At 48.2% G+C, this 14,051-nt stretch overlaps 1 protein-coding gene across 2 annotated transcripts; it reads left to right on the top strand.

The window, feature by feature from the left end:
- Positions 1-1,121: 1,121 nt before the first annotated feature.
- Positions 1,122-9,557, top strand: LOC120871128 (2'-5'-oligoadenylate synthase 1-like). Of its 2 annotated transcripts, none has more exons than XM_040250825.1 (6): positions 1,122-2,133; positions 2,941-3,229; positions 4,830-5,014; positions 6,605-6,837; positions 7,663-7,810; positions 9,039-9,557. In XM_040250825.1, the coding sequence occupies exons 1-6, from the start codon at positions 1,957-1,959 to the stop codon at positions 9,213-9,215; spliced, it is 1,209 nt and encodes a 402-aa protein (XP_040106759.1). In that variant the 5' UTR covers positions 1,122-1,956; the 3' UTR covers positions 9,216-9,557. The 2 variants fall into 2 exon arrangements, with proteins under 2 accessions (XP_040106759.1, XP_040106758.1); XM_040250824.1 differs by having other exon boundaries at positions 7,663-7,816; positions 8,983-9,557.
- The last annotated feature ends 4,494 nt before the right edge of the window (positions 9,558-14,051 follow it).

Raw genomic sequence — 14,051 nt, 5'->3', positions numbered from 1 at the left:
CATAGAGACAAATGGAAGTTTTAAAGTCTCGCGGGGGTCAGCAGTCCTGACCTTTATCAAAATCAGGTGCTTCACATAAATGTATAAAAAAAGGTCTTAGGGGTTTTACATCATTTTCTGGCCATGAGGCCTGCTGACATTTCACGACCCTTTCTTTCTGATAACGGTCAGTTAACCAGAACACTTATTTTTTCCAAGGGTGTTTTTTCTTAAACCAGGTGCCACCCTCTGAAGGTAGCAGATAAAGTTGCATTCCTATAGGGTGAGGGTGTAGTGGGTTACAGTCAAGAAAGGAATTTACTTAGTCTAAGGTTTAACAGGGACTTCCCTGTTGGCTCAGACGGTGAAGCGTCTGTCTACCATGCGGGAGATCCAGGTTCGATCCCTGGGTTGGGAAGATCCCCTGGAGAAGGGAATGACCATCCACTCCAGGACTATTTTCTGGAAAATCCCATGGAACATGACCAGAGGAACATGATTAATCTTAAAGGTTAATACTTATTTCTCCTATATGTTAGTTATATTCATTGTAAGGGCAGGGAATATGGAGATTTAGCGGCAAATATTGGCTCAACAAATGAAAACCCTTCACCAATATAATTTCTAATCAATCTACTATAATAATAATTTTCTAACTTCTCAAAAGAGTCTGTATTTAGAAGCTTTTAAAGCATCTTGTGCCTGTCACAGTTGGGAGGCTGTAAACAATGACATGTGGCTGGATGAACCCGCTCAGGCAGGCTAGAGAATCTTCAGAGGAGTTTGTAAGTTGAAACACTCTTGTCACGCCCAGGAATTTTTATTAACTGGAGCTGCAAGTTAGCTCCTTCTCCAAGAGAAATGGTGATGGGGGAGAGCCCCGTAAAGTCAGAGGTGTAGGTGAGAGCATAAAACAGTAAAGTAGGTAGACTCTGGTTTTGGGGGTAGATGCTCGGAACAGGGGGTTTCCTGAGGCTCGATTCCGCCTTTGCGTGTGCCGAAGCCTCCTACCTCATGACCTTTGCCATGGGCGGAGTTCCTCACACTGGCTCCCAGCAGTGACGAGACAGAACCAAGGAGATTATACTCCCCTGACAGGAAATTAATGTCTCACAGGAAAATTTCCTGACAGGAAATAACGTCTATTAATCAAAAAGGGAATTGTATGGAGTTAGGCCATTAAAAGAGAGAAAGAGAAATTATGTTAGTATGTATGTGTGCATTAACCTAGAAAAATATTTCACAAGACTACACTAAAGTAGTTACACTTCTAGTCTTTGAGGTTTAGGATCAGGATGGAATTTATGCTTCCAGATTTTTTGACTGTTTCTGTTTGCAATATTCATGTACTGCTGCAAGGACCATAGGAGGCTATAGAACAATGTTGTCTGCAACAAAAAAAGAGAGGGAAAAGAAACCAAAACTCTGTTTCTACTTGTGATTACTCTTGGGTGCAATGCCAACCTGGGTTAAAAGTACCTTTTCAGAGTACATTCTGAAGAAAGACCGGATGTTCTAGGCTGTTTGGGAAAGTGTTAGTTGCTCAGTCCTGCCTGATTCTTTGCAACCCTCTGTATAGCAGCCTGCCAGGTCCCTCTGTTCACGGGCTTTCCAGCAAAAATACTGGAGTGGGTAGCCATTCCCTTCCCCAGGGGATCTCCTGATCCGGAGAGTGAACCTGGGTCTCCTGCATTAAGGCAGGAGTAAATCTGGGATTCTAGAGCAATGTGCTGGGAGAGCTGACAGGATGAAAGGAGAGTGATTTACTCAGAGCAAAGGAGAGATTAAAGTCTCCAGCCAAAGCTCCTCCCTTCCAAGGAAATGAAACCAGCAGCAGCCCAGGCTACGGGCATAGCTCCTCCCTGCCAGTGAAATGAAACTTAACAGCCTCCTAGATGCAGGCAGCAGAAGAGCCAGAAGCTCACAGATTCAGGCAGCAGCTCCACCGCCTCTGGCTCTCCAGTCCCCAGCACCGGGATGGGGCTCAGCGATACCCCGGCCAGCTCTCTAGACAAGTTCATCGAAGACCACCTCCTGTCAAACACGGAGTTCCGCACGCAGGTCAAACAAGCCATCGACACCATCTGTACTTTCCTGAAGGAGAGGTGTTTCCAACGTGCCTCTCACCCAGTTCGGGTGTCCAAAGTTGTGAAGGTGAGTCCAGAACTGCCTGGTTGGGGAGAAGGGGGGCTGGTGAGCAAGCGTTTGCACAGGGACAGACAGAGAGCAGAAGGCTGAGGTCTCTGGGGCTGGTGCTTTCTGATTTATCCATGCCAGAACTATTACCACATTTCTGAAAATAGCTTCTGGGGTGAGGGCATCCATCTGTAAGTTTTTAAGAAATTCCCTGGAGAAGTGTATAAACCACCTAGGTCATGACTGCCAGAGAGATAAGCAATCTGAATCCTGGCAGCATCTACAGTTCACTAATCTTGACCAGGCTGGGATCTGACTATTTCTGCAAAGTCATGAGCTGGTTAAGAGTATATGTTTTAAAAGCAGATAGCACCTGCTGGCTGTCTTGGGCAAGTCACTTAATCTCTCTGTGCCTCAGTTTCCTTATCTATAAATTTCAGTACCTTATAGGAATTGCAGATCAAGTAAAGGCAGCCATGGGCCAGTTTACAGTATTAATCACATAAGGTCATAAATTACAGGGAGTAAAGAATATGGACCCTGGAAAAAGACAACCAGGATGGAAACTGTATCTCTGCCACCCACTAGCTGTATGACTGAACTGATACATGATCTCTCAGCATCTGTTTCCCCAACCGGAAAATGACGACAGAAAATAACAGTGGCTAGATCCTAGAGTTCTTGTGAGCATTCTAGGAGTTACAGCTGCTGATGCCTTCAGAGCAGTGGCTAGCACTCAAAATGTTAGTGATTGCTCTCAGCATTTCATTTAGGGAATCTCTTCTCAATGAAATGTGTCAATACTCATTCTTATCACCTTTTTAGGGCGGCTCCTCAGGCAAAGGCACGACCCTCAGGGGACGATCAGATGCTGACCTCGTCGTCTTCCTCACCAATCTGACAAGTTTTCAGGAACAGTTTGAGCGCCGAGGAGAATTCATCGAAGAAATCAGGAGACAGCTGGAAGCCTGTCAAAGAGAGGAAATATTTAAAGTGAAGTTTGAGGTCCATAAACAGCAATGGGAGAATCCCCGCGTTCTCAGCTTTGTGCTGAGGTCCCCCAAGCTCAACCAGGCGGTGGAATTCGATGTCCTTCCCGCCTTTGATGCCCTGGGTGAGTGCTCCCAGCCACAAAAATAAAATGTCTTATTAACCAAGGTATCCTTTCAAGTGGGAGGAGACCCCAGCATCTCTCCTGGGACAAGAATGCCTAGGGTCACACTCAGCCACTGAAGTGATGTTAAACAACAAACTGGTACAGTTGGGGGTCAAGATATTTTTATAGAACACCTACCAGGCTTACTAGTTTGACTTTTGGCAAACTGTGTGATCTCCTTTCTAAAAACTGCTGCTGCTGCTTCTGCTGCTAAGTCGCTATAGTCGTGTCCGACTCTGTGCTACCCCATAGATGGCAGCCCACCAGGCTCCCCCGTCCCTGGGATTCTCCAGGCAAGAACACTGGAGTGGGTTGACATTTCCTTCTCCAGTGCATAAAAGGGAAAAGTGAAAGTGAAGTTGCTCAGTCGTGTCTGACTCTTCGCGACCCCATGGACTGTAGCCCACCAGGCTCCTCCATCCATGGGAGTGTCCAGGCAAGAGTACTGGAGTGGGGTGCCATTGCCTTCTCCATTCGAAAAACTAGGTCTAGGGTAAATTCAATATGTTAATTTCATTTTTTATGCAAAATGTGAGACAACCATATCAAACTTTCACTGAGGGCTGGAATCTTGAGATAACGTGTAGGAGCACTGGGACAGGAAGCAATTCATTCTTTGAGGCTCAGTTTCCACTGTGAACCTTAGATGCGGGGCTTCCCTGGTGCCTCAGTGGTTAAGAATCCACCTGTCGAGCAGGAGATGCAGGTTCCATCTCTGGGTCAGGAAGATCCCCTGGAGAAGGACATGGCAACCCACTCCAGTATTCCTGCCTGGGAAATCCCATGGACAGAGGAGCCTGGCAGACTAGAGTCCATGGGGTCACAAAGAGTCAGACAGGACTGAGCAAGTGAGCAGGAACACAGACCTGGAGGTGCAAGGCGTGTTCCAGGGCCCTAAGTGAGGCAGACAGAGAACCTCTCTCCTGGAGCCTGACCCTATGAACACCAGGAAGGAAATGATAACTCACTGTGACCAAAACTAAACATGTTGACTCGAAAGAGAGCAAAGGGGATCAGAGGACTTTGGTAGATAGGGCGACAAGCGAGGTGACCTCTGACCTGAGGCCCAAAGAATGAGAAAGAGCCAAGCAAGGGAAGACCTCCCAGGAAGAGGAAACAGCAGGTGCAAAGACAGGAATGGACTTGGCATATTTGAAGAGGTGAAGCAACCAGGGGAGTCCGTGGCAAAGGGATTGAGGCAGGAGGGAAGACGAAGGAGGAGGCAGGTCTCACCATCCGCGTGGGCTACGGTGAGGACTTGGGATTTTACCCAGAGGTCCTGGGAAGCAAGAAGTGGAAGGATCAGGTTTAAAGGCCTCTAATGGGCTGCGGAGGATCCAGGGAGGAGGGTGCCGCCACCTCTGCTGAGTCCAGGTGAGAGACGATGGGTGACGGCGGAAGAGGCGGGAGAAGGGAGGACCGGGGATGGACCTCAGGCCTCCTGGCTCTGGGCTGCTGACCTCCCCACTGCCCCCCGCGGCCAGTGAGCTTGTTGTCTCAGAGGGAATGAAAGAACCTCAGAAGAGCTGACGTCGAAACATGGATTCATTCCCAACAGGTCAGTTGACCAAAGGTTACAGACCTGAGTCTAGCGTCTATGTCCGGCTCATCCAAGAGTGCGAGAACCTGAGGAAAGAGGGCGAGTTCTCCCCCTGCTTCACGGAGCTGCAGCGAGACTTCCTGAAGAGTCGTCCAACCAAGCTGAAGAGCCTCATCCGCCTGGTGAAGCACTGGTACCAACTGGTATGGCCGGTCCCATCTGGGCAGAGAGCCGAGGAGGAGGAGGAGGAGGAGGGAGAGAGTGAGGACGGCAGAGGAGGGGGCGGGTCGTGGAGGGAGGGAAGGAGCAGGGAGAGGTGTGGGGAGGAGCCAGGATGAAGCAGTGGGAAGAGAGAGAGGTGACAGAGGGGAGGGGAGAGCAGAGGGGAGGCGACGGGAATCACACATCCATCCTCTGGTTACTACGGCCAAACCAAGGGCCATCCTTGGCTTCTTCACAGACACCCACGTCCAACCAGTCGGCAAATGTTGTTGGTCCTGTATTAAAAGATATCTGTGATTCATCCACGGCCACCCCCTCTGTTCCCTCAGTCCAGATCATCTTGGGAGGCTCAAGGGATCTGCCCTTGACCTCTCTGAGTCCCCCTCTCTGTCCGCTCACCACCACCCTCCGGCCACGCTCTTCTCTTCACTAGTCCTGGAGAGAAACTCCACACCCCAACCTCCCGGCCTCTGCGTGTGCCTCTTTGTTTGTTTCTTGTGGTGGTGTTGTTCAGCTACTAAGTCATGTCTGACTTCTTGTGACCCCAGGGACTGCAGCACGCCAGGCTCCCCTGTCCTCCACTCTCTCCCAGAGTTTGCTCAGATTCCTGTCCATTGAGTCAGTGATGCTTTCTAACCATCTCACCCTCTGCCACCCCCTTCTCCTCTTGCCCTCAATCTTTCCCCAAATCAGGGTCTTTTCCAATGAGTTGGCTCTTCCCATCAGGTGGCCAAAGTATTGGAGCTTCAGCATCAGAACTTCCAGTGAATATTCAGGGTTGATTTCCTTGATGATTGACTGGTTTGATCTCCTTACAGTCCAAGGGACCCTCAAAGAGTCTTGTCCGGCACCACAGTTGAAAAGTGTCAGTTCTTTGGTGCTTGGCTCTCTTTATGGCACAAGTCTCACATCTGTTCAGAGCTAATCAAAGCTATGGTTTTTCCAGTAGTCATATTTATTGTCTGTCTCCCCACTATTCCCTGGTGGCTTAGATGGTAAAGCATCTGCCTGCAGTGTGGGAGACCCAGGTTCAATCCCTGGGTCAGGAAGATCCCCTGGAGAAGGAAATGGCAACCCACTCCAGTATTCTTGCCTGGAAAATTCCACGGACGGAGGAGCCTGATGGGCTACAGTCCATGGGGTTGCAAAGAGTTGGACAGGACTTCACTTTCACTTTCCCCTCTATAAATGTACAAGAACAGAAGGATTTATACGTTTGATTCCCTGCTGTATCCCAGGAACCTAGGACAGTGCCTGGCACATGAGAGAAGTTCAAAAAATGATTGTTAGGTGGATTAATGAGTGCTATATCCCCCACCAACACCACACACACACACACACACACACACACACACACTCTTCTGTTCACTTCCTAGCCATCTGGCTTTGAACAGGTGAGTTAATAGCTCTGTGAATGCCACCTTAGACTATACCTAAATGGATAGGTGTGGATTTGCTCTCAGAAAACTATACCCTAAACCAAGTGGCAGGCTGAACTTGATCCATGAGAAACGTGCTTTACACAAATGCTAGACAAGCCCATTTTTTCTGATTGTTTTCCCTCTACCCAGTGTAAGGAGCAGCTTGGAAAGCCATTGCCCCCGCAATATGCCCTGGAGCTTCTGACGGTCTATGCCTGGGAGCAAGGGTGCAAGACAACAGGTTTCATCACAGCTCAGGGATTTCAGACTGTCTTGGAATTAGTCCTGCAGTATCGGAAGCTTTGCATCTACTGGGAAAAGAATTATAACTCTGAAAACTCTATTATTGAAGAATACCTGATGAAGCAACTTGCAAAACCCAGGTACTCTATCTGCTCATGGCTTAGCTCCCCACATAAATGAACCCCTGCTTACAGCTGTAGCACCCTGGAAATGAAGGAATTGGGAGGGTTCCACAGTAATTGATCATCTTCTGATACTTACCACGCTACTGGGCACTTCACTAGTATCATCTAACTTTAAAACCAGTGCAAACAGCCACATGAGGCAGGCACTATGTTAACTGCTTCACAGATGAGCAAACCAAGATTCTGAGCAGTGAAGAGTTTGTCCAAACCCTAACAGAAAATGAGCGAAACAGCTGAAATTTCAACTAAAATAACAACAGCTGCAGCAACAATAATAATTGCTCCCAGGAAGGAAGAGCTTGCTATAAGACTAACACACTCTAATAGTATAGTAAAATTATGACTATGGTAACTGTTATGCACTAACCCCTTACGATGGCCCAGTTACTGTGCTGAGTAGTCCATGTTGCTTATCTAGATCCTTACAGAACATCCTTTGAAGTAGGGATGTTCAAATCTGCCCATTTCACAGATGAGCATACTGAGAATTAGAGAGACCAAGACATCTACCCAAGGTCACACTCCTACAGAAGAGCAGAGGTGAGATGCAAGCCCAGGTCTATCAAAGCCCAAATGCAAGGCTCCCCCTTCCGTTCACTGTCCTCCATGGAGCAGGGCACCCAGGACACACCCCAGGGAGCGGTGCTCTGCTGGAACCCTGATGCTGCCTGAGTCTGAGCCTGTGCCAGGCTGGTTGCTTTGCCCTTCCTGGAGCACCTAGACCACCCACCAGACAGAACCCAGCTTCTCATCGCTCTCTCTCTAAATATTACCCTTCAGGCCTGTGATTCTGGACCCAGCGGACCCTACAGGAAATGTTGCTGGTAAAGACGCATATAGCTGGCAGCGGCTGGCACAAGCAGCTTTGGTCTGGCTGGATTACCCGTGCTTTAAGAAATGGGACGGGTCTCCTGTGGGCTCCTGGGATGTGTCGGTGAGACCTTCTGCTTCTTTACCACTGCCCTGCCCCTACCCCTTCCACACAGCATGGGGTATGTAGCTAGAGACCATTGCTTCCAAAGAAATTGCCTCTTGCTAGAGGTCACTAGGGCAAAGAGTTGGACACGACTGAGCAACTTTCAGTTTCACAGAGGTCACTCCCATTCACATCATGCCAGGCTGTGCTCCCTGTTTTACAGTCATCTTGGCCCCAGTCAGAGGGTTCCTAGACTTCTCACATCCCTATCCAGAGCATATTCTTTAATTAATGCCTCCTTGGCCAGAAGTAACTTTTTTAACAGCGCCAATTGGCTCATTCCACTAAGAAGAAAAAGAATAACAACCACCACTTATGAATACCTGCTTTGGGGTCAGGCTCTGTTCTTAGCCCCCTTAAATGTCATTGTTTCATTAAATCCTCACGACACCCCATGAACCCTGATTTCTACTCCCATCTTACAGATGAGAAAAGGAGGCTCAGAGAGGTGAAGTCACCTGCTCAAGCCCACTCAGCTAGGGAGTCGCAGAGCCAGGAATCCCACTCAGCAGACTCCAATGCCAGGGCTTACTCTGCTGAGCTAAACAGCCTGCCTTGTATCCCCTCCCCCCTCCCCCCTCCATATCACACAACAAATGAGTGACTCAGAGTAGGTGAGGATGTGAGCGTGTCACACAGCTAAGTCAGGGCTGAGGGCCTCATCTTTCCACTCCAAGAGTAGGGATCTTTCTCAAGCTGGAGTGGAGAGGGCTGATGATGCCAGAGATGGGTTTCCCAGAAACAGGCTCTGGGATGAAGTTCACGTGCAGGTTGTTTCTGGGGAGGACCATTGGAACCGACATCTGAGTAAAGGAGGGGAGTGAGGTGGGTACCAACACAAGGAGAGGGGCATCTGGGATGCTGGCCATCTCGGACCATGTCCCTGGGGAGCCCTGGGGGCCCCAACAGCCTCCAGAGTTGTCCTACAGAAGACCGAGGTGGCCAGGCCTTTATGGCCCCAACACGGGTCAGCTGCTGAATGTGGTCAACCCAGGAGGGGGGGTGGCCTTGCTTGAAGGGCATCCAGGCAGCAGGTCATAGCGTCCACCGTGAATGCTCGCTGAGACCCGGGCCAAGCGGGCAGGCCCAGCTCTCCACTGTGACCATGTGCTTCTCCCTTTCAGCCCCAAGAACACAGCGCCCTGATGTTCCAGGCCTCTGATTTTAGACAGCACTATAGATCCTCTCCAAGCATCCAGCTCCAGAGAGAAGCCCATCCCCAGGTGGAAGAGAACTGGACATGTACCATCCTCTGAACGCCAGAGTATCTTGGAGGCAAGGTCTCCAGAGCCGTCTGGGCCAGCCCTCTTCATTTCTAGGGCTAGGGGGCCTGGATCCAAAGACAGCTGTGAATTGATGTCAGACCTGGGACCAGAATCCAGGTCTCCTGACCCCCAGCCTTCCCACTGTTCTGTGCCCTCTTTTCTTTCATAGACAGCATGCTCCCCATTGGAGCCTGACAATAGCCTCTCCGAGATACCAGGAGAGACTCAGGCAAAAGAGCGGAATCCCAGCCTTGACTTTCTTCTGTGAACCTGGGGGGAGAGGTGATGGTCCAATTTATTGTCAATAACAACAAAAATAGTAGCAAATGCCATTTGTTGGGTGTTAATTAACCTCAAGGTACAGAGCCAAGAAGTATATCTGCATATTATGTGTGTGCATATTCACTGATGCAACTAAAGATATTAATTGGGCACCTGCTCTGTGCCAAGCATTGTTCTGGCCACTGGATCACTGTTGTGGTTCAGTTGCTGAGTTGTGTCCGACTCTTTGTGACCTCATGGACTGCAGCACGCCAGGCTTCCATGTCCTTCACTATCTCTCAGAGTTTGCTCGGATTCTTGTCCATTAAGTTGGTGATGCCATCCAACCACCTCATCCTCTGCCACCCTCTTCTCCTTTTGCCTTTAATATTTCCCAGCATCAGGGTCTTTTCCAATGACTCGACTCTTCTCATCAGGTGGCCAAAGTATTGGAGCATAGCAATGATGAGTAAAGCAGACAAAAATCCCTGCCTCGTGGAGCGGACATTTTGTGGAATACTCTACTATTAGAGAGATTGAGGGTCCTTTCGATTCTCAACTACAGATAATCCTGAGACAAGCATCTTTGGTTCCTCCTTTGTCCACATCTCTGATTATTTACCCAGGAAGAATTGTAGAACTGCCCTGTGTAATTCAGTAGTCACTAGTCACGGGTGGCTATTGAGTACTTGAGACGTAGCTGAACCCAACCAAGAGGTGCTCATCTTTATACTTTCTTGAGTTTTCAGATTATTACTAATTTGGGGCTGTAATTTATACTGCTCATATGACCACAAGAAACAGTAAAGCAAGGTTTCTGGTTCAGAACTATCCCATCCATAAAAGCTAGCATCTGCCCCCTTGCAAGGAGACTCTTGCAGAGGCTTCTCGTCCATAAGACTCCCCCCAACTCCGAGGACCAGTATCCACCTCCCCTTTTGCCCACTGGGACTGTCAGTATGGTCAAGTCCCAACACAGCCCAGCTGGGGACACGCTGGGGACACGCTGAGGGAGGAATAGACTTGTATCCGTAACAGCCGGAAGACCCGGCAGCGCGTACCAGCACAAGTCAGGTGGGTGTGTGGGGCATGGACCCCAAGGGCACCTCATCAAGGGGCTGCGGAGTCAGGTCAGATGACCTAGAGCTTATTGATCTGGAAGTGCCCCCCTGGACTTCAGGAGTTCCTACCCTGGCAAGGACCCCAGAAGAAGCTGCAGACTCGCTCTTAGCCAGGCTCTTAGAACGGATGAAGTACGAGCATCTGCCAGGTTATACTCCCAGGAGAGATGGTGGGCTGCTGCTGCTAAGTCGCTTCAGTCGTGTCTGACTCTGTACTACCCCATAGACGGCAGCCCACCAGGCTCCCCCGTCCCTGGGATTCTCCAGGCAAGAACACTGGAGTGGGTTGCCATTTTCTTCTCCAAAGCATGAAAGTGAAAAGTGAAAGTGAAGTTGCTCAGTCGTGTCTGACTCTTAGCAACCCCACAGACTGCAGCCTACCAGGCTCCTCCATCCATGGGATTTTCCAGGCCAAGAGTACTGGAGTGGGTTGCCACTGCCTTCTCCGAGAGATAGTGGGAGATGGGATTAAAAGGTCAGGGAAGTGGATGTGCTGGGGGCTGATGTGCTGTATAAATCCAGAAAGAAAAAAGAAAAACCCCACCAAATTATCTCCCGTGGAAAAGCAGAGAATACAGCTCTACCAAGGCCATAAAGGATACGCTAGTGAGGGACCTCCCTGGGGGTCCAGTGGTTCAGAACCCGTCTTCCAAGGCAGGGCACACGGGTTCGATCCCTGGTCCCAGAAGATCTCACATGCCTCGGGTCAGCCAGGCCCCGGTGCACCGCAACTATTGAGACTGCTGTCTAGCGCCCACAGGCCACAGCTGCTGAGGTCTGCGCACACCCTAGAGCCTGTGCTCCGCAGCAAGAGAAGCCATCTCAACCAGAAGCCCGCACACCACAGCACCACAGCTAGAGAGCAGCCCTGGCTCGCCGCCACCAGAGGGAAGCCTGCACAGCAACAAAGACCCAGCATGCCCAAACATAAATAAACAGATAAAATTACTTTTAAAAAGAAGAGTAAAGGAGTCTGGGTGGTTATGATGTGTCCGTGTGGGTTACTCAGTTGTAACAAGTGTCCCACCCTGCTAGGGGATACTGATGTGAAACTGAAAATGAACTCGGAAACGGGAAACCCCATCTTAAGCGAAGCCAGGAGACCAGAAAGGGGACCTCTCACCTCTCAAATCAGTTCAGTTCAGTCGCTCAGTCGTGTGCGACTCTCTGCGACCCCATGGACTGCACAAGCCAGGCTTCCCTGTCCTTCATCAACTCCTGGAGCTTGCTCAAACTCACGTCCATCGAGTTGGTGATGCCATCCAACCATCTCATCCTCTGTCATCCCCTTCTCCTCCTGCCTTCACAGTCTTTCCCAACATCAAGGTCTTTTCCAGTGAGTCAGTTCTTCGCATCAGGTGGCCAGAGTATTGGAGCTTCAGCTTTAGCATCAGTCCTTCCAATGAATATTCAGGACTGTTTTCCTTTAGGATGGACTGGTTTGATCTTCTTGGGAATCCAAGGGACTCTCAAAAGTCTTCTCTAGCACCACAGTTCAAAAGCATCAATTCTTTGGGGCTCAGCTCAAATACCACTGCAGAATGTTGTTGGGGGTGGGAGGAGGCTGGCGTGATGGTGGTTGTGGTGGGGTGGTGGCAGTGAGGTATATAGGAAATCTCTTGGCTTCTGCCCAGTTTTTCTAGGAACCTAAAACCACTCTGATAAACTAAATTTATATATATATATATTTTAAAAGAGTAAAGAGACATAATACCTGCAACATACAACTCGCATGACTCAGTGATAATGCTGATAATATAATGTACACAGAGAATGAGGAGCAAATATGGTGAAATATTCAGGATCAAGAATATGAGAGAGTTCTTTGTGTTTCAGATGATTTCAAAATAAAATATTTTTTAAAATTGAAAAGCACAGACTTTAGAAAGCAGGTAGTTAGAAGCTAGCCAGATAACTTACAAGCTGTATAACCTCAGACAAATATTTTTCAGCTCTCTGAGCCTCTATATTTTCATTTAGAAAAGAAGCCTGCTGGGGGACTCCACCCATGGCAAAGGTCATGAGGAAGGAGGCTTGGCATACGCAAAGGTGTGATCAAGCCTCAGGAAACCCCCTGTTCCCGAGCATCTACCCCAAAACCAGAGTCTGTTTTATGCTCTCCCCCATAACCGTTTTTCTCGGAGAAGGAGTAAACGTGCAGCTCCAAGGCAATAAAAATTCCTGGGCGTGACAAGAGTGTTTCAGCTTACGGACTCCTCTGAAGGTTATCTAGCCCACCTGTACAGGTTCGTCAAGCCACATGTGATTGTTTACAGCCTCCCAACCTGAGAGGCACGAGATGTTTTAGACTTACTAAAGGCAAATTCTTTTGGGGAGTTAGAAATTATTAGTATAGTGGGTTGGTTAGGAATTATATTGGTGAAGGGTTTTTCATTTGTTGTGTCAATAATTGCTGCTAATTCCCTGCTCTGGGTGGGACAAGGGTGTCTTAGGTCAAACCTCTGCTGACAGACTAGCTTGTGTGACAGGATTTTCCATACTCCTGCCACTAAGCACATGATTGTTTACTACCATAAACAGCATAGAGAGTTTGGGAGTATTTTGAGAGTCTTAATTAGCATAGGGCTTTTTCTTCTTGTTGAGTCAATGATTGCCGCCAGGCCTCCATATCCTTAGGCACCTGGGAATATATTAATCAATGTATTTGGAATATAGAAAAGGAAATATAGTAGTTTTAAGGTTAGCAATACTAGACTTTTTGAGTTAATGAATTTTCTCTTTTGTAATAGATCACTGTACTTTGTTATAAATCACTGTGTCCTTGCTATGTAAAAATGTAACTTTATCACTATCTTAAGACTAAATAGATCTTAAGGGGAGCATTGGTGAAAAGATTTTCATTTGTTGGGCTGATGTTTGCTGCTAAATCTCCACATTCCCTGCCCTTATAATGAGTATAACTAGCATATAGGAGAAATAAGCATTAACCTTTAAAGTATATAGGAGAAATAAGTATTAACCTTTAAGATTAATCATGTTAACCTTGGGTTAAATAAATTCCTTTCTTGATTGTAACTCACTACACCCTCACCCTATAGGAATGTAACTTTATTTGGAGGGTGGTGCCTGGTTTAAGAAAAAACACCCTTGGAAAAAATAAGTTTTTTGTTATCAGAAAGAAAGGATCATAAAATCCCTAAGACCTTTTTATGTGAAGCACCTGATTTTGATAAAGGTCAGGACTGCTGACCCCTGCGTGACTCTGTATTCATCCCTATGTGTAACAAAAGGTATATAAGCAAACCCAAAATAAAGAAATCGGATCAGTTTCCGGAAAGACTGATTCCCCCATGTCGCTTCTTTCTTGCTCCCGTTTTTCTGGCTGAATTCCCATCTGGAGCATGGATGCTATTCCACGTAAACCAAGTTATTCAGCCTCTTTTTCTCCACTAATCTTCCTACTACACTATCCGTTTCTAATCTCTCTATATACCTGTAATTAAATATGTATTTTTCCAAGGACGCCGACTCCATCCCCACCTTCGAATCACCCTGGATCCACTGGGGCTGGACCCGGGCAGAAGC

Source organism: Oryx dammah, unplaced genomic scaffold, assembly GCF_014754425.2.
Source record: "Oryx dammah isolate SB20612 unplaced genomic scaffold, SCBI_Odam_1.1 HiC_scaffold_12, whole genome shotgun sequence".
Taxonomy (NCBI): Eukaryota; Metazoa; Chordata; class Mammalia; order Artiodactyla; family Bovidae; genus Oryx; species Oryx dammah.
This window is presented reverse-complemented; position numbering and strand designations above follow the sequence as displayed.